Source organism: Oncorhynchus gorbuscha, linkage group LG14, assembly GCF_021184085.1.
Source record: "Oncorhynchus gorbuscha isolate QuinsamMale2020 ecotype Even-year linkage group LG14, OgorEven_v1.0, whole genome shotgun sequence".
In the NCBI taxonomy this organism is placed as follows: Eukaryota; Metazoa; Chordata; class Actinopteri; order Salmoniformes; family Salmonidae; genus Oncorhynchus; species Oncorhynchus gorbuscha.
The window spans coordinates 62,504,708-62,525,752 of record NC_060186.1 but is presented as its reverse complement, the minus strand read 5'-3'; the positions used below and the strand labels follow the sequence as shown (position 1 = coordinate 62,525,752).

At 43.6% G+C, this 21,045-nt stretch overlaps 1 protein-coding gene across 8 annotated transcripts in view; it reads right to left on the bottom strand.

Moving 5' to 3' along the window:
- The window catches only part of LOC123995267 (otoferlin-like), a 121,561-nt gene that overhangs the window by 45,862 nt on the left and 54,654 nt on the right, over positions 1 to 21,045 (bottom strand). For all 8 annotated transcript variants that reach the window (XM_046298752.1, XM_046298751.1, XM_046298758.1 and 5 more), the window contains exons 6-15: positions 10,632 to 10,702; positions 9,250 to 9,382; positions 9,048 to 9,102; positions 8,165 to 8,296; positions 7,304 to 7,366; positions 7,020 to 7,104; positions 6,750 to 6,909; positions 6,419 to 6,605; positions 5,991 to 6,177; positions 2,874 to 3,097 (exon numbers count right to left, since the gene is read on the bottom strand). In XM_046298752.1, coding sequence (XP_046154708.1) covers positions 2,874 to 3,097; positions 5,991 to 6,177; positions 6,419 to 6,605; positions 6,750 to 6,909; positions 7,020 to 7,104; positions 7,304 to 7,366; positions 8,165 to 8,296; positions 9,048 to 9,102; positions 9,250 to 9,382; positions 10,632 to 10,702 — 1,297 coding nt within the window. The remainder of the gene's footprint in view (positions 1 to 2,873; positions 3,098 to 5,990; positions 6,178 to 6,418; positions 6,606 to 6,749; positions 6,910 to 7,019; positions 7,105 to 7,303; positions 7,367 to 8,164; positions 8,297 to 9,047; positions 9,103 to 9,249; positions 9,383 to 10,631; positions 10,703 to 21,045) is intronic.

Here is a 21,045-nt window from a genome sequence, read left to right as displayed (position 1 = left end):
GGTTGTTGAAGGAATTCTAAATTCCTCTGTTTTAATTCCCAATCAAAATTAAACACTCTGTCAATGCATTAAGGGTTTGTAAGACACTATATTTTATGAGAATGGACAGAGCCCCGGTCTTAAAAGTCAGGTAACAGCCTTTAATTCAAGAGAGTACTGAGTTCATACACATTTTACCACAGGTTATAAACTGAAAATGACGTCAGCGTTTTCTAAATGTTCCGTCTCTTCTTGACACTGGAAGAGAGGCCCTATAGTTCTCAAGCCTTCCCTCCTCGCCTAAAGCCAAGGTCAGTCAGTGTAGATAAGCATTCTAGACAGTCTGGAGATAGTCCATCCCTGCCATCTGGAGATAGTTCATTCATTTGTACAAAGGAACAGACTGTCATTGTACTAAACTCCCGACTACATTCACTACATTATATTCAATAATGGGAGCAAGAGAGAAAATTCATACATGTACAGTAACATAATAGCCCTTTAATTCATCCTGATTGAAATGTATACATAATTAGTCATTATAGATACCAATTCCCTTAACATTGGTCAACTGTACCTGTAATTGATTTAGATTTGGAGGTCTACACTGCTAAATGTATAGTGATTTAGGCTAAGAATGCATTGAGGTACTGATCTGTAATTATAGCCTTGATGAGGAACTTAGTACTAGTATTATGAGATTAATATATTTGTATGGTTAATATAAATGTACATTCTGCCAGTATTGATGCATGTTAAGTTGAGGGTTTTCATTTTGAGTGATATATCCAATGTGAATCACTGAGCAACGTTGTCCTAAATTTCGGTTGGATAATTAATTGGGGTTTGATTATCATTTGGGAACTGAATGATTTCCCTTACCTATTCCCTATTCCTGACTACATCTCTGATGATGACCTCAATCCTGAGCATAAGGACTCAGATGTGGAGCCCACACTGAGTGTACAAGGTGCCCAGAGAGGGGTGTCTGTCACTGGTGTAGGAATGGTTCTGAACGGGGTGGACATTTTTATCATGCTGGCCCCTACCTTTGTGTATGATGCCAGTGTGATTGATGACTGTCCTATTTGCTGTAATGAAGCCTGTGTGTGATTAGATTTTTTATGTTTCATTTTCTGTTCCAGATTGACCTTGTTTAGATAAGAAAGGTCTAAAACTCAGCAAAGGTTGTTTACCATGGATGAGATGTCAGGCGCCAGAAATATGTACTTTGTTTGTTTACATTTATGTTTAACAAAAATCATGCAATGCTTGTACCCTTAGATTATTCCAGGAGAAGCTTAGCTTCTTGAGAGGGGAATGTGATATTGTATTCACATTATTTGTTGGATATGTAAAAAATAATTTACTTAACAAACAGTAAGATATCTGTTCTGCTTGTGCTGTGCTTTATGGTCTCCACTCTAGCACCCTGCAGCTACTCTGGGTGGTGAGGACATGGGTTCTACTAGAGAGAGCTTGAAGCTGACAATTGATTGATGTTGGTGCCAAAAACCTAAAAGCTGGCATTCCATAGACAAGATGTTGTGTGTGTGAGTCGAGATAGAGAGAGCCTGGAAGGGTTTAGAACAATGCCTCATTGTCTCATCTTACTGGCATCTACCAGCAGCATACCACCCTGCATACCACTGCTGGCTTGCTTCTGAAGCTAAGCAGGGTTGTTCCTGGTCAGTTTCTGGATGGGAGACCTTTTGGATGGGATGTTAAACGGGTGTCTTGACTCTCTGAGGTCATTAAAGATCCCATGGCACTTATTGTAAGAGTAGGGGTGTTAACCCCGGTTTCCTGGCTAAATTCCCAATCTGGCCCTAAAACCATCACGGTCACCTAATAATCCCCAGTTTACAATTGGCTCATTCATCCCCCTCCTCTCCCCTGTAACTATTCCCCAGGTCGTTGCTGCAAATGTGTTCTCAGTCAACTTACCTGGTAAAATAATGGATAAATACAAATGCAAAAAAATCTGGGAAACTAAGCCAGGATGGGGGTAAAACACTGTCCTGTGTAGATACTTAAGGTGGCTTATGGGAGATGGAACCATTGTGACTAAGCATTTGTATGTCCTATATAATATATATATTTTTTCATTTTCAGTTACGCTCTCAGCCTAACAGTCAGAACAAGACTGGTGGGCTGACGGTTTCATTATTGCAATAATTCATCAATATTAAATAAAGAGGATTGTTTGTAGAAATGACTAAGTCTCTCTCAGTACTGAACTTCCACAACAATAGTCACTTCACCCCTACCTACGTGTATAAATTACCTGAACCAACCAGTACCACCGCACACTGGCTCGGTACTGGTACCTCTTGTATATAGCCTCGTTATTGTTATTCTTATTGTGTTACTTTTTATTATTCTTTTTCACTTTATTCTATTTGGTAAATATTTTCTTAACTCTTCTTGAACTGCACTGTTGGTTAAGGGCTTGTAAGTAAGCATTTCACGGTAAAGTCTACACTTGTTTTATTCGGCGCATGTGACAAATACATTTTGATTTGATTTGATTTTTAGACCGATGCGCCCTGAGAGCCCTGATATGTAGGCTATGTGTGTAGTTTTAAAATGTACGTAGTTATGTCCTTGAGCTGTTCTACTCTACTAATGTTATGTGTTATGTCATGTTCCATGTTTTGTGTTGGACCCCAGGAAGAGTAGCTGCTGCTTTCTCAACAGCTAATAGGGATCCAAATAAAATACCAAATACCAAATGTAAGATAAATACAATTTCAAGTTAGAACATAGGAGTGTGAAGTGTGACTCAATGACAGCCAACTAATGGACACTCCTTTCTGAAAGGGTCAGCCAATGACACTCACCTCAGAAATACTTGGCAACCAATGATCAGTCACCATCCAATGAGCACTCACCTCTGAGATGTTGGAGACAGGCTCTACCTGCACCTCGGTGGAGCTCACAATCTCAGTGGAGGTGGTGTCCAGGATCTCTACGGCAACAGAGATGAGGAGGCGGGCCCTGAAGGACACACCTTCCCCCAGCCCCTCATTCAGGTCCTGGTGCTCATCAATCAGAGTGTAGTGGCGGGTTGAGCCATACATGTTGACCCAGGCTGGGCCCATGGTGGGGAGGAACCCTGGGGGAGGAGAGGACGCGGTGAACGAGGAGAGGATGGAGGATGACAGGTGAACGAGGAGAGGATGGAGGATGACAGGTGAACGAGGAGAGGATGGGGGATGGAGGATGACAGGTGAATGAGGAGAGGATGGGGGATGGAGGATGACAGGTGAACGAGGAGAGGATGGGGGATGGAGGATGACAGGTGAACGAGGAGAGGATGGGGGATGGAGGATGACAGGTGAATTGAACGAAAGACAGGGTCCTGAAAAAGGCAATTGCATGTGTGCTGTGGTGCAGGAGTGTCATGATGCTGCAACTGAGGAATGTTGCATGGTAACTATTTTACTTTTTCTTACTTTTTCTGTGGACTAGGTACATGATAACTTCGTTTTTTTGCATGAAGACATTATGATTTGCAGTGGAATTGAAAGACTTACCTTCCTGCAACTATTTATTCCTTACGTGTGTTTTAAACTATTTGAGTATTTTATCAAGTTTGTATTTTTTTATGCTTCTTTGTTGTGATACTCCCACGCAGGTGACGACTTCGGAACTTACCACCTGGGCTTCCCACTGGATTATTGACCCTGATGAATAAGACCCTGCACAAATCGGAACTGTGGGCGCGGCCCGCATGGACCAATGGGGTTGGGGCAGGGTTGTCCAGCTTTGTTTCACTCAGGATATAAGCAGAAGTGAAGTGCAATGGAGAAAGGTGAACTAGACTGGCAGTTGAAATTCTCAGAGAATGGCGGAAGAGTATACCGAGTTTGAATCTGATGGTGCTAGCAAAGATGACAATGAAAATGAAGTTGATGAGAATACTGCATGGACTACAGTCGCTGAAGGAAGGGTAAAGAGAGCTAAAATGACAGTTAAACTGCTGTCTAGTAAGCCTAATGCTTATGGCGCAACTACTTCACAGTTTGTAGTAGGAGGGCGGTTTGAGGATAAGAAGATGTACCTGGGAGATCTGTTTGATGTTGCCCAGATAAAGAAAGTGTTGTGTACTGTGGAATCCATGAGGGTGACCAGAAGTGGAATTTTGTAGATTTTTGTGTGTGTCGGGCAGGAACAAAAGGAGCGTGCGTTGTGCCTTACCAGAATCAACAATCAAGGACTGTTTTCGAATTTCGGAGCAGGGCACCAATCAAGGGCATGATTTCTCAAGTCTGTGGAAGTTGTAGCTGAGAAGATCAGGATGAAAATTCCTCGAGTAGTTGGGACTCGAAGAAGATAGAGAGTATACCTGTATTTCTAGTCACCTAATCATGAGCTTCAGTTTAGAATGTAATTTGATTAATCAGCTGTGTGTGCTAGTGATGGAGAAAAAGTGTGACACCAATCAGGCCCTCGAGGACTGGAGTTGCCCACCCCTGCTCTAGAGAGAGGTCTTGAACTCACTGAAGTCTGAGATTTCCCAGTTCTGGGTTTCCAGTTGTTTTGAGTGCAGGATAAGTCATGCTGGATTGACAGCGTGACCAATGTTGAATGTTTATTCATTTAAGTTGTATGTATAATTTATTCGTTAATTCTCTTCATATGACAAGGATCAAAACTGATTTGCCAGTCGATTGTCGACATGATTTATGTTATTTTAATGGATGAAAAATATGACACCACATTTGACACCAAACTTTTGAACGGTAGTGTATATATACTGTAGCTAAGAAAGTAATACTAAATGTATGTTGTGTAGTACGCTGTTAGTAGCCCATGTGCATCACCCTAATAATTCGGTCCCTTTTCCCCTTATAATTTTGCCTTCTGTTCTGAATTGGTGCAGGTAGCCTATAGCCTGTTTTAGAGAAATGTTATCATTGAATATTGTAAGAGCTTTCATTGTCTGCTTATATTCCCCCTTTATTTATCCAAGGTTCTGACTTGGTGTACGGGGAGAAAACTGTAAGAACGGCACATGTTCGGAATTCTGTCGCTGTACATTTCAAAAGTGCTGAACGACCTTCTATTGACTACGTCGGTCCTAGCTCGTTGATTAATGTCTTAATCGGAATTACTGATTGCCTCTTATCCGCTTGTCGTCGCCTTATGCCATAGTTTGTACATCTCAATTGTCAGTAGAAATCACATTTGTTTAAGCAAGTCAGCCATATCAGCTATGTTTTATTAAAAGGCAGTAAATGAGGCTGAATGAACTGTTTCACTGCCAGGTGAAAGCCAGGTGTAGCAGTGGTAAGGTGTTGGGACTGCTGTTGAGACTGCTTTTGGGACAGCTTTATTTTCGCAGTCCCCGTTCCCGCAGAAGGCCTTTTGCCATTTGGTAGGCCGTCATTGTAAATACGAATGTGTTCTTAACTGACTTGCCTAGTTAAATAAAGGTTAAATATATATATTTTTTAGTTTGTGGGCACCGCTTGTCACTGTTATAGTGCAATTATTGTATTGTTTAGTGTTGTGTTGTGGCTTTCCTGGCATTCAATAAAATAATTGTTTCTGTTTTGTTTAAGTTAGGTGGAGTGTTTTGCTTAGCATTGTTTGCACAGTTATCCTTTTTGATATTTCTGATTATTTTTAATCCAGTCCAGTGGTAGTTTTAAAACACAGCCAGATAGAGAGAATGTTTTCTACACACATTTGAGTGTATGTTTGGAGTGCTGTGCGGAATGAGGCACTGGCCCATATTCTCTTGTGTTTAGCTCGCTTATCCAGCTTCACCGTGTGGGAAATCTGCCTGCGGTGAAAATTGGACTGGACTGAGGACGACTCTGGCGCAATCTGGTGGAGTAAGACTGTGTTTTCAAACTGACGTTCCTGTGCCCTCTAATGACTTGGTAAACATGACTTGGCACCAAAATGACTAATGTGCTACAATAACATTGGCTTGACCTGATGACCTATCAATATGAGGCTAATGTTGATCTATGGACTGGGTAGATATATCACCTTACCTTTGTCACCATCGTTGGCGATCTTTTGCAGGTCAATGAAGTGTGTTCCTATGGCAACGTCATTGACTTTGTCAGAGTCTCGTATCTGGACCTTGATGCGTTTGCAGAGCGGAGGAAACATCTCAGTGAAGACCACCTGCTCGTTCCAGACGGGCTCATAACTGCTCTTCTGGACAGAAGTCTTCCCCTGGAGGAAACAACAACATACGTTTGGATTGACACACATTTAATTCTTATACTAAGACACTTCATTTTATGTATATATTGTAAATAATGTATTCTCTATTTATAATGTGATTGTGATCCATTACTTAATGCTATGTGTCTCTTTTGTTTATTCAACAAATAAATAAAACAGACAGTTTCAATAAAACGGCTTCAGGTTCATGGTGTCCTTATCTCCTGAGTAGCGGCTGTAGTGAACCTACTCTCTGTCCAGCGAAGACCACTTGTACGTAGGGGTCCACCAGGTCTCTGTTCTCCCCTATGAAGGCCTTCTTCACATTGGCCATGATGCTGGTGTTCATCTTGGGAAGGCCCTCAGCTCGGTAGATCTTCACATAGAACCGCGCCCACTGCCTCTCCAACGGAACTCCCTCTGGAAGCAGGAGGTTCCTGACCAGAAAAAAATCAGAACCCCTTGATAACATTCTCTGGTCTTTTCTATTTTATGACCTGACCACTCTACAACATTATCTGACCACTAGAACATTGTATAACCCTTTGACATTATTTTGCCCCGATAAAACATTCTCCTACCCCTCTATGTCGTCTTCATCCGTCTCATTGGCTTTGTGGGGAGTCTTGATATTGTCCCCCTTCCCCACCACGGCGATGTCACACTTGATGTAACCTTTGCACCCCGCTGTGATGTCATCAGGGTCAGACAGCATGGCCCACTTGTGGTAGAACTGGTGCTCTGTGACACAGGTGTCAACAAATCATCTATTAATTCAAACAATTAATTAATCATAATGTATCCTTATAAGAGGTTCTGAGACATTATGGGTCCAGTCTCAGCACCCTTACCAGGCTGGGAGTAGACTGTGCCAACATCTAGCTTGAAGGTGCCAACCAAGGTGCCACTCCGCAGCAGGTTCTTGGAGTGGATCACCTAGTGAAAGACAGAGGAGAACATATAGAATATACTGCAAACATATGCGCTACATTAGGTCTGCCATAGAGACTGTTCATCTTGGTGTTGTTTTGGAGGCAGTTGAGTGGAGTAGGGTTGGGTTCATGATCATAGGCTGCTACTGTAAAGAGAAAGATTGAGTAGGTGTGTGTGGGTATAAGATATGTATGCCACTTACTGAGAGCTTGAGGATCTTGTCAAACATGACATCTGGTGGGACGTGGAAGTCAAAGACAAAATACTGTGGGGAGAAGATAAGACATTATCAGATGTGACAAATACCTTAGCCTTACTCTCTGTCAAATGACCCATGTTGTACCTTGGGAGGATCATTCCATTGTGTTCAGGAGATTCAAAGGATTCAAAGGTTCAATTGAATAAATCAACCTGATAATGATTCACGGATCATGGACACAACAGACATGTTTCTACAGAATACAACCAATGATGATTAAATGAACATACTTTCAGCATCGGTTGAATCAATTCTGTGTAGCGTCCAGGTTGATCTTATCTAATACAAGGGTAATTAGTACTGATTAACATGCTTTTCACCCTAGCCGGATCAGGGCATCGACTGAATAATGCTCTCATGTTTTGCTCAGCCTCCCTCTCATGAAATAAGAGTGTAATGTGTAGAGCCCTGCTGAGCCCTTACAGGCAGAGGCTTTGATCTGAACAGAGCCAGCCTGGTGTTGAGACTCTGGACAGAGCCAGCCTGGTGTTGAGACTCTGGACAGAGCCAGCCTGGTGTTGAGACTCTGGACAGAGCCAGCCTGGTGTTGAGACTCTGGACTGAGACTGGCTGCTCTTCTCACAGTTTCAACTCAATTACACACATACTATAGAAGACAGGGAGGGAGGGAGAGAGAGAGAGAGACAGAGAGAGAGGGAGGAGTCGAGGGAGGGAGGGAAGGAGGGACAAAGAAAAAGAGAGTGGGAGAGAGAGAAAGGGAGAGATAGAGAGAGGGAGGAGGTGAGGGACAACGAGAAAGGGGGAGATAGAGAGAGAGAGATAGAAAGAGAGAGACGCACTTACCTCATTGTAATAGGGGCAGTTGGTGGATTCCTTCATGGAGGTGTACTTCTTGTCTTCCCCAATCTCCACACAGACCACAGGGTCCATGTTTAGGCCTACCAGCTGCCTGGCCTCGACCACTGTGATGCTAATCTAATACGTTGCAAAACACAGAACATTTTCTTAAGGAAACAGGTTTTTCGGAAATCCCGGTTGGAGAATTATAGGAGTCAGAAGGGAATAAGCAGGTAGGTAATATTCTAGCCGGGATTCATTTTACTCCAAAACCTTCCATCTAAAGGTGAGTAAATGCACCATAACAAAAGGGTATCAAGCAAGACAATCAATATGAAAAGTCAAACTGGAGGTTTTGACTAAAGAGGCGACTCCTGTCCCTGAAGGTTAATTATACCTTTATACCTTTACTAAAGAGCCCAGCACATTGCAAGGCACACATAGTCTGTGCTGTGAACATCTCGGTGTGCAGAGTTGTGGTTTGTGGTCACAGAGACTGGTACATCAATGTATATAGGCCAGTGTGCTGTTGCTGGCAGGGGAGAGTAGCCGCAGCTGCTTTTGTTCTAACCACCCAGCCTTCACACTATGCTCTATCCATTCATCCCTACTGGAGTCAGTCAATTGGGATCCTAATAAAATCCTATTTTAAAAAACCTCTCTCCACGAACTGCAGCAGCTATTGTTTAGTGGAGCTAAGGATACATAGATACAGTGAAGACAAACACACACAGCTGGCAGGGGTAGGGTTAAGCCTTGTCTGCCTTTAGGGGCTTTAGGGGCTAGTTGTTAAACAAACTGGACAGGCATGGTTACATTTGACCACAGTGTATACAATATACATTTCAAGCAGTGACTGTAGTCGTGGTAATTCCTTTCCTCCTCTCACCTGGTAATCCACAGGCCTCCCAGAACTAGGTTCCATCTTGATATCAGGCTTTGACCTGAGAGCGTCAAGAAGACACAAACCAGAGCGGTTGACTATTTACTCAATTTGGTATAGTGTGGGTTATAAACATGAATAAGAGTGTTATAAAGGGTCAATGAATCGTGGCACGAACAGATGTAGAGCAAGTACACAGTACACTGACCTCTTGTTGGAGACATTGGTGGTGACGGCAGTGACGGACGCCAGGGAGATGCAGTCTGGGTCCAGACCCCCAAACCCTCCCAGACGCAAGGCCTTCCTGTCCAGATCCTCCATGTCCAGGGTGGCTGGCTCATCTGTGGAGTGCCATCACAATAACCCATGTGAGTTTATGCCAAGGGGTTGGCAACCCTCCCGGAGATTCACTGGGATATCTCTGCTCTAACACACCTGATTCAGCTTAACAAGGTCTGGATAATAAGCTGGTTAGTAAAAGCCTACCCTCATTATCAAGGTCTGGATAATAAGCTGATTAGTAAAAGCCTACCCTCATTATCATGGTCTGGATAATAAGCTGGTTAGTAAAAGCCTACCCTCATTATCAAGGTCTGGATAATAATCTGGTTAGTAAAAGCCTACCCTCATTATCAAGGTCTGGATAATAAGCTGGTTAGTAAAAGCCTACCCTCATTATCAAGGTCTGGATAATAAGCTGATTAGTAAAAGCCTACCCTCATTATCAAGGTCTGGATAATAAGCTGGTTAGTAAAAGCCTACTCTCATTATCAAGGTCTGGATAATAAGCTGATTAGTAAAAGCCTACCCTCATTATCAAGGTCTGGATAATAAGCTGGTTAGTAAAAGCCTACCCTCATTATCAAGGTCTGGATAATAATCTGGTTAGTAAAATCCTACCCGTTTTGTCAAGGTCTGGATAATAAGCTGATTAGTAAAAGCCTACCCTCATTATCAAGGTCTGGATAATAATCTGGTTAGTAAAAGCCTACCCGTTTTGTCAAGGTCTGGATAATAAATTGGTTAGTAAAAGCCTACCCTCATTATCAAGGTCTGGATAATAATCTGGTTAGTAAAAGCCTACCCGTTTTGTCAAGGTCTGGATAATAAGCTGGTTAATAAAAGCCTACGAGTTTGGTCAAGGTCTGGATAAACAGCTGGTTAATATAGGCCTACCCTTCTTATCAAAATCTGGATAAGGAGCTGATTAGTAAAAGCCTAACCTCATTATCAAGGTCTGGATAATAAGATGATTAGTAAAAGCCTACCCTTCTTATCAAGGTTTGGATAATCAGCTGGTTAGTAAAAGCCTACCCTTCTTATCAAGGTTTGGATAATCAGCTGGTTAGTAAAAGCCTACCCTTCTTATCAAGGTTTGGATAATCAGCTGGTTAGTAAAAGCCTACCCTTCTTATCAAGGTTTGGATAATCAGCTGGTTAGTAAAAGCCTACCCTTCTTATCAAGGTTTGGATAATCAGCTGGTTATTAAAAGCCTACCCTTCTTATCAAGGTTTGGATAATCAGCTGGTTAGTAAAAGCCTACCCTTCTTATCAAGGTTTGGATAATCAGCTGGTTAGTAAAAGCCTACCTTTCTTGTGGTCATCTCTGGAGCTCTTGGTCTTGTGGAGCTTCATGGCTGAGAATACCCCTTTCCCTGCTCTGATGGAGGAAGACAAGAGGAGAAATAGAAAGAAACTACTGAAATCCGACACAGTGAAATCAGGTCAAATATCTGGGAAGAGCTCCCACTTTTGGACTAATGGCAAAGACAATTTCCCAAATTTCATTAACTGCTGTCATTATGCTGTCATAAGGAGGACTTTGCTGACTCTCTTAGTTAACCTTTATATTCATCTAAGGAGGAGCTCATTCAACAAAGAACCATGTGAGTACATGATGAAAACTGACAGTAACTAACTAAACCCTAAACCAACGTAACACTGCACCATCAGGATGGAAACATTCTGCAGAGATGAACATGGCATTGATGAGACAGTCTCCAAACTCCCCGACCCCCATCACAATAGAAACCAGGGGTGTCCAATAACACCATACAGTTATTACAGAGGATCACATATCACCACCACAACAAAGGCTGTGATGTCACTGCCGGACCGGCAAATGAAAGGCCTTAATAATTAAAAATGATGTGCGTGACCGTCCAATTAGCTGCGGATATGGATACATGTCAGATAGAAGATGAAAGGGAGGTTTTCAATTTGTCTGCTCAAGCATTCTAAAGTGACGCAGTCAATCAGAGTGAAATGTCTGCTTTCTGTCTTTTCTTTCATTAATTCACTGATATCTATCTAACCCTCTTTTGATAAGAACCAGAAAATGAAGGAGATAAAATGGAATGGTCTTTTAAGAATAGATATCATATTACACCCTATTCAATATGACAGGTTTGGGAGGATAAATTGGAAATGGAAAATTCTTCAGAAAGAAGCTAAATTATTTAGACTACAAAAGACTTAGCAACTGTTCACTCATGGCTGGTGTCTATAAAGCCAGGTTCAAGGTGTAGCTTTAGTTCTCCTAATAATTTCAAATCAAGTTAAACACGTTGGAGGCAGAACAGACTTACATTTTTTTTAAACAATCAAAAAATATGAATGGAAAGCCTTGGAAGTCTTGTTTCTGTATGTTCAACTGACAAGCATATCCAATCACCTAGCAACTGTGCTACTATCCTGCCGTCTATTATTGACCATCTAACAATGCAAATATTTAGATTGTAATATTTGTAAAAACAAAACCAATAGCACCTCAAAACAACCCAAGAATAGAATCATCAGGTGTTGACTACAGCCTCAATCAGATGAACAGATATATAAGCAGCTCAAGTGGTTCATACATACCCTGGGTCCAAACCCAGCTCGGGATGACAACACTAGCACCCTCTCGCCCTGCTGCTCAGCAGAATACGCTTCACTCATTCACTCTATTCCATATTAGCAGTTCCTTCCATAGACAAGTAGGTCAAGAGGTACACAGGGAGGAAAGGAGACAGAGGAGGGAAAGGAAGAGGCAGGTGAGAGGATGAATCTGAGGCTGGAGGAGATACAGTAGTGCAGAAGCTGCTATAGGGTTGGGGAGGAGGGAGCAGGGAGGAGGGAGAAGGGAGCAGGGAGGAGGGAGGAAGGAGCATGGAGGAGGGAGGAGGAAGAAGGGAGCAAGGAGGAAGGAGGGAGCAGGAAGGAAAGAGAATGGAGGAGGGAGGAGGGAGCAGGGAGGAGGGAGAAGGGAGCAGGGAGGAGGGAGCATGGAGGAGGGAGGAGGAAGAAGGGAGCAAGGAGGAAGGAGGGAGCAGGAAGGAAAGAGAAGGGAGGAGGGAGGAGGGAGTAGGGAAGAAAGAAGAGGGAGCAGGGAGGAGGGAGCAGGGAGGAAAGAGGAAAGAGGAGGGAGCAGGGAGGAGGGAGCAGGAGGGAGGGAGAAGGGAGAAGGGAGCAGGGAGGAGAGAGAAGGGAGAAGGCAGAAGGGAGAAGGGAGAAGGGTGCAGGGAGTAGGGGGAGGGAGCAGGGAGGAGGGAGCAGAGAGCAGGGAACAGGGAGAAGGGGGCAGGGAGGAGGGAGCAGGGAGCAGGGGGCAGGGAGGAGGGAGGAGGGAGCAGGGATCAGGGATCAGGGAGGAGGGAGCAGGGAGCAGGGAGCAGGGAGGAGGGAGCAGGGAGCAGGGAGGAGGGAGCAGGGAGGAGGGAGGAGGGAGCAGGGAGGAGGGAGCAGGGAGCAGGGAGCAGGGAGCAGGGAGGAGGGAGCAGGGAGCAGGGAGGAGGGAGCAGGGAGCAGGGAGCAGGGAGGAGGGAGCAGGGAGGAGGGAAGAGGGGAGGATGGAGGAGGGAGCAGGGAGGAGGGAGAAGGCAGAAGGGAGAAGGGAGAAGGGAGCAGGGAGGAGGGAGACGGGAGCAGGGAAGAGGGAGAAGGGAGCAAGGAGGAGGGGGGAGGGAGCAGGGAGGAGGGGGGGGGCAGGGAGCATGGCACCATAGCCCACTAGTGTTTCAGCTTCAGTACCACATAGTCCAGGAATAGAACTTCCATGGCAGACTCAGCAAACAAATAATCCCCACAGCAGATCACTACAGCAGTACAAACTGAGAGAATCATAGTCCGATGCTGCATTGGGCTACAGCCCTTTGCAGTAAGCATGGAGCATGTGTTCTTAAACCCATCAAACCAACATCAATAACTGATCAATAACTCGCCCTCTGCTACCGACCATGACGGTTAATACTGATCATTATTATGGTGTGATTTGTCACCATTGTTCACCAAAGCAATATTTTGTGTTCAGTATTGGTAAATAATTAATAAGAGTGCTCTTGTAGTTTTATCATGACTCATGAGGTACATAATAAGAGAATGAACAGCAATCCTAACTGGTACTCTGATAATGTCCCAGTACTGTTACTTTTAGGATCTGACTCTTGAGGTTGTAGGATCAATAAAACATAATGAGCGTTGTAGCAATATTGACACAGAGTTAGAGTTGAGAGAGAGTGAAAGGAGAGAGAGAGTGAAAGGAGAGAGAGTTGAGAGAGAGAGTGAAAGGAGAGAGAGTTGAGAGAGAGAGAGTGAAAGGAGAGAGAGAGAAAGGAGAGAGAGTTGAGAGAGAGAGAGAGAGAGAGGGAAAGGAGAGAGAGAGAGGGGCAGAAAAGAAAGAATGGTCAGTGTAAGAGAAAATCAAACTAGGGAAATTGAATATAAATACAGAAAAAAATAATTGAACTGCAGGTCATCAATAACGAACCACCCCAAAGCTCTGTTCTGCCCTGCTGGCTCTGCTGAACGGAGCTGAATAGCCTCTCTCCCAAACACACACACACAGTGTTCTCCCAGGGGTGTCCCGTGATCAGACGGTCGGACAGTGATCAGGTAAACCTGAGAACCAGAGCAGTGGTTATTATTTGAGCAATATTATTAATTGGGACGGCAGGTAGCCCAGTGGTTAGAGCGTTGGACTAGTAACCGAATGTTTGCAAGATCAAATCCCCGAGCTGACAAGGTAAACATCTGTTGTTCTGCCCCTGAACAAGGCAGTTAACCACCAATGCTATTCAACCTCACCACTGTTCCACTGGAGGAAGGAGGGAGGAGAGGCTGAATAGCAGAGGTGGTTAACAACTTTCAACAGGCTTTCTCTGAATAAGCCTCTGTTTTAAAATGTTAATTCTGCTCAACCCCAAAAGAGTCTGGTATTGAGTGGTGATCTATTCCCACACCATGGCTTTGGACAGGAAGTCAGGGAGGGTCATTCAGTCAGTCAACATGTGGGAGGAACACAATGGCACATAAAGCACAGGCAATACACCACAGCAAGACACTACAAAACACAAAACACTGCACTCAGACAGAAGACCTTGAGGGAAAACAGTGACATAAAACACAACACGGAACATTGAATTGTAAGAGATTCTTGCAATCTAAAGTTACCTCTACAACTATAACATTTGATGTCTACAACTAAAGCTCTAACCGAGTATAAGTACTTCAAACAAGACACAGCTTCAAACCAAGAACACATTGCTACAGTAGCAATCAAAGACTCCAGAACATTCTACCAGTGCTACTGTATGTTCACATAGAGCTCATATGAATAAAGACCCTTAAGTCGACGTTAAAGACATAAAATACTTCCTAGATCTGTCATTTGTTGGCACTGCCGTGTGATACACTGATACAGATGAAAAGACTCCACAACACAACACCATCACAATGCTGTTTGATGTGCCACCAACCTGTTGCATTGTGGGTATGATCAAAGGTGGCCTTTGAAAGCATGACGACCCCAGGCTGGCAAAGAATGAGCTTGCTTACATCCCAACACAAAACTAACAAAATGATTGAACGAATTGAACAAAAGCCTAACCAAATTAACATTCAAAATAATCCCTGCCTCGGTTTCCTCCGCTTTGCAAAGGAATACATGTTATGTAAGTTTACACCAGCTCCTGACAGAGCTGGTGTAACTGTGTCAGGTTTGAAGGCCTTGCTCGCATACGCCTTTTCAGTTCTGCCCACAAATTATCTATAGGATTGAGGTCAGGGCTTTGTGATGGCCACTCCAATACCCTGACTTGAGCCATTTTGCCACATTTGGATGTATGCTTGGGATCATTGTCCATTTGGAAGACCCATTTGTGACCAAGCTTTAACTTCCTGACTGATGTCTTGAGCTGTTGCTTCAATATATCCACAGAATTTTCCGTCCTCATGATGCCATCTATTTTGTGAAGTGCACCAGTCCCTACTGCAGCAAGAGTCAGATCCACCCCCACAACATGATGCTGCCACGCCCATGCTTCATGGTTGGGATGGTGTTCTTCGGCTTGCAAGCATCCCCCTTTTTCCTCCAAACATAACGATGGTCATTATGGCCAAACAGTTCTATTTTTGTTTCATCAGACCAGAGGACATTTCTCCAAAAAGTACGATCTTTGTCCCCATATGCAGTTGCAAACCGTAGTCTGGCTTTTTTATGGCGGTTTTGGAGAAGTGGCTTCTTCCTTGCTCACTGGCCTTTCAGGTTATGTCGATATAGGACTCATTTTACTGTGGATATAGATACTTTTGCACCTGTTTCCTCCAGCATCTTCACATGGTCCTTTGCTGTTGTTCTCGGATTGATTTGCAATTTTCGCTCCAAAGTCCATTCATCTCTAGGAGACAGAATGCATCTCCTTCCTGAGCGGTATGACAGCTGCGAGGTCCCATGGTGTTTAACTTGCATACTATTGTTTGTACAGATGAACGTGGTACCTTCAAGCGTTTGGAAATTGCTCCCAAGGATGAACCAGACTTGTGGAGGTCTACAATTTTGGCTGATTTCTTTTGATTTTCCCATAATGTCAAGCAAAGAGGCACTGAGTTTGAAGGTAGGCCTTGAAATACATCCACAGATACACCTTCAATTGACTCAAATAATGTAAATTAGCCTATCAGAAGCTTCTAAAGCCATGACATCAATTTCTGGAATTGTACAAGCTGTTTAAAGGCATTGTCAACTTAGTGTATGTAAACTTCTGACCCACTGGAATTGTGATACAGTGAATTATAAGTGAAATAATCTGTCTGTAAACAATTGTTGGAAAAATGAATTGTGTCCTGCACAAACTATATGTCCTAAGCGACTTGCCAAAACTATAACAAGAAATTTGTGGAGTGGTTGAAAAACGAGTTTTAACGACTCCAACCTAAGTGTACGTAAACCTCCGACTTCAACTGTAGTTCACGGACCAGAAATACATCCTTCTGGAGTGGCAGAGAAGGGGGCAAAGCCTGGAGCTGTGTTCCCATGTGGTTCATTTGGTAGAGCATGGCACTTGCAATGCCAGTGATGTGGGTTCAATTCCCAGGGGGGACCAGTACACACATGTATGCACTGGCTGCATCCCCTTTGACTTCAGAATGCAGTTTCCTCTTCAAGAGGCCAACACTTGACTCCTCTGATGTGAAAAACTACTGATCGGTATCTCTTCTTCATTCTCTTTCCAAAACACTTGAGCATGCCGTCTCTGACCAACTCTCTTGCTATCTGTCTCAGAAGAATATTCTTGACCCTAACCAGTCAAGCTTCAAGACGGATCATTCAACAGAGACGGTTCTTCTCTGCATGTGTCACGGAGGCTCTCCACACTGCTAAAGTGCTCATCTCTGCATGCCTGGCAAATATCTCAGCTTGGATGTCGGCCCACCACCTCAAGCTCGACAAGACAGAGCAGCTTCCCCCGGGGAGGCCTGCCCTCTCCAAGACCTCTCCATCACAGTTGTCAACTCCACAGTGTCCCCCTCTCAGAGTGCAAAGAACCTTGGCGTGACCCTGGACAACACCCTGTTGTTCTCTGCAAACATCAAAGCAGTGACTCGCTCCTGCAGGTTCATGCTTTACAACATTCTAGACCCCATCTCACACAGGTGCTAATCCAGGCACTTGTCATCTCCTGTCTGGACTAGTGCAACTCACTGTTGGCTGGGCTCCTGCTTTTTATATTTTAAACTTTTTATTAAACCTTTGTTTACCTAGGTAAGTCAGTTAAGAACAAATTCTAATTTAAAATTACAGCCTACCCCAGGCCAAACCCGGACGATGCTGTGCCAATTGTGCACCGCCCTACGGGACTCCCAATCTTGTCCGGGATGTGATACAGCCTGGATCTAACCTGGGACTGTAATGACACCTATTATACTGAGATGCAGGGCCTTAGACCACTGCGCCACTTGGGAGCCTTGTGCTATCAAAACCCTGCAACTTCTCCAGAACACTGCAGCCCAACTGGTACTCAACAGTCCCAAGTTCTCCTATGTCACCACACTCCTCCGCACACTCCACAGGCTTCCAGACGAAGCTTGCATCCACTGAAAGACCATGTCACTTGCAAGAGGAACTGCCCCTCCCTACCTTCAGGCTATGCTCAAAACCCTACACCCCAACCCGAGCATTCCATTCTGCCACCTCTGGTCTCTTGGCCCTCCCACCCCTATCTTCACCCCAGTTCCAATTCAGCCCAGTCCAAGCTCTATTCTGTCCTGGCAGTCCAATGGTGGAACAAGCTTCCCCCTGAAGCTAGGACAGCAGAGTCCCTGCCAATCTTCCAAAAACTTCTGAAACCCTACAAAGAGTATCTTACATAATCCGACAGCACCCCCCCTCACACTACCTCCTTAGATATTTTAAGATTAATGCACTAACTGTAATTAGCTCTAGATAAGAGTGTCTGCTAAATGACTCAAATGTCATTGTAAACTAGTGTGTGCGTGTGTGTGTGCAATCAAAGGGATAAAGAGCAATTAAAAGGCCAGTGAAACCCCTTTCTCATTTTTCTTATCACTTTACCATGGTAGCTCAGACCTGAAGACCGCACACACACACGCACGCACGCACACACACACACACACACACACACACACACACACACACACACACACACACACACACACACACACACACACACACACACACACACACACACACACACACACACACACACACACACACACACACACACACACACACACACACACACACACACACTCCATCTGTCTTTTATCCTTTGTCTATGCCAATGTCAGAAGAACAGAAGTCCTCCTTCCTAAACTGTACCAATGTTGGAATTTGGGATGACCTTTAAACCACATGTAATTCTATCATTACAGACAGGGTGGTCTAAGTTGCACCAGTAAACTACACAGTCTTCATCTTCTGTTTGATATGTACTGTACAAGGCTCCAACTCTCATTAACTCTGACCCAAATCTGGCTGCTCAATAAGGTTAGGATTATGTCTCTTAGCCTTCTGCTTCTCCCCTGATCTATTGTACGGTAGGCAATAAAACCATCTTAATGAATCTCCCACACACCAGATTCCTCTAGCAATAAAAACATCTTAATTTGACAGTCTATTGACTGGAAGTGTAACTTGAGCTTGAGCTTTCTCCTAGGTATAGGACAGACACTTCAAAACCTAATTCCTTATGATACATTTTTTTCACTGCCTGTTTTGCCATTTATGAATGTGTTATTCAATGGGTTTAAAATCACTAAATTATCCATGGTATGACCATCTTAATACAGTTCCATATGCTAGCCTGGTAATACAACCATCTTAATACAGTTCCATATGCTAGCCTGGTAATAAAACCATCTTAATACAGTTCCATATGCTAGCCTGGTAATAAAACCATCTTAATACAGTTCCATATGCTAGCCTGGTAATAAAACCATCTTAATACAGTTCCATATGCTAGCCTGGTAATACAACCATCTTAATACAGTTCCATATGCTAGCCTGGTAATAAAACCATCTTAATACAGTTCCATATGCTAGCCTGGTAATAAAACCATCTTAATACAGTTCCATATCCTAGCCTGGCAATAAAACCATCTTAATACAGTTCCATATGCTAGCCTGGTAATAAAACCATCTTAATACAGTTCCATATCCTAGCCTGGCAATACAACCATCTTAATACAGTTCCATATCCTAGCCTGGCAATAAAACCATCTTAATACAGTTCCATATGCTAGCCTGGTAATAAAACCATCTTAATGAATATCACGCACACCAGATTCCACGACCGCTTACCGTGGACATCTAGCCCTTAGCAATTGCATAATCATAAAACATAATAAGCCCTGTGATTGTAATTATTCTACATGAAATAGAAAGACCCTTCTGGTGTGACATTGATTTAGATTTAAGGGCCGGTATGGAATGACTTCTGTTTCATCATGGTGAAATGTCATCATACATAGAACGTGAGATGATAATAAATTAAGTTTATGATGTAATAATGCCTTAGGGTGACAGACGATGAGGTCTCAGGGACAAATTAATTGCTTTGATTCCAAGGTACTAGTGTGCGTGTGTGTGTCCTACTCCCATGTCACTGAAAAAAACACTCTCTCATGAACACGCACACACTCAAACATGCAAGACGGCACTGCTGCAACCCAAAGAGGAGAGACACTGCAAACCAAACAGCATATGGTACCTTGAGTTCACACTGTTTTTGTCCTCCTCCTCATTCTCCTCCCTGTAAGGAGCACCAACCCAGACAGGTTAATACAATGGCATCAATGCCCATTGACATCATCAGAGTGGTTCCATGAGGTCATCATTGTTCCTCCAGTACTGTAGTGTGTGTTTTCCATCAGTATGTCATCACTCTGTGTGGGTTCACTGGGCTTCTCTCTCACACAAAATCTCAGCTCTCCTCTGTGCTACTGTACTGTACTGTACCACTGACAGGACTAGATCTTTCTTGCCTCGGTAGTTAGGAGATGACAGGTGCCCTCGTCTAGCACCAAGGACAGAGGTGTGTGTGTGTGTGTGTGTGTGTGTGTGTGTGTGTGTGTGTGTGTGTGTGTGTGTGTGTGTGTGTGTGTGTGTGTGTGTGTGTGTGTGTGTGTGTGTGTGTGTGTGTGTGTGTGTGTGTGTGTGTGTGTGTGTGTGTGTGTGTGTGTGTGTGTGTAAAAGAAAGGGCGTAATGTATTTTTAAATGTAAATGACTTAAATGTAAATGACTTAAATGTAAATGTAATGTAAATTTTTACAGCCCAGGAGCAATTTCGATTTTGGCCACTAGATGGCAGCCGTGTGTGTGCTACGCTTTAGACTGATCCAATGAACAATTACATATCTGTTCAAAATGTTGCATTAAGACTGCCCAAATGTGCTTAATTGATTTATTAATACATTTTCAAGTTCATAATTGTGCACTCTCCTCAAACAATAGCATGGTATTATTTCACTGTAATAGCCACTGTAAATTGGACAGTACAGTTGGATTAACAAGAATGTAACTTTCTGCCCATATCAGATATGTTTATGTCCTGGATTTTTTGTTTTGTTACTTACAACGTCATGCTAATGACATTAGCATACGTTAGCTCAATGTCCCGCGGGGGGAGAGGGGGGGCCCCGATCTCGTAGGACGTTAAATGAGGAAGACACATTTCAGTTGACTGACTAGGCATCCCCCTTTCCCTTTTCTCCTCAGCCTGCGTCTTTTTTTACAGGTCTCATAAACCACAGATCAGCTCTATGGGGACGCACTATAAAAACTCTGTTCCGTCCAATAAAACCCACTAAATCAGTACATCTAAACTCTAGGAGATGATAACTGTATGTGTCAGTTCAATAGATTTTCATGAGGATTCACAGACAGAGCCCCATTCCATTGTAATGCCCAGTTGACTCCCACTACAAACTGTCTAGTCAGGAGGATGGCGATTCTCATGGTGAGAGACTCACTCTAATGCATCCAAATACAGTGTCTGATGTATGGTTCCAACCACACACAGATACACTCACACACACACACACGCACGCATGCACGCACACACACACACACACATACACACACACATGCACGCACACATATAGACACACGCACGCACACACAAACACTTAACGTGTGATATGATAATGGGTTAGGGAACCTAGCCAGGCAAACCAGCCAACAGGAAAATAAATGCTATCTACACCGTCTTAGCCTACACACTATT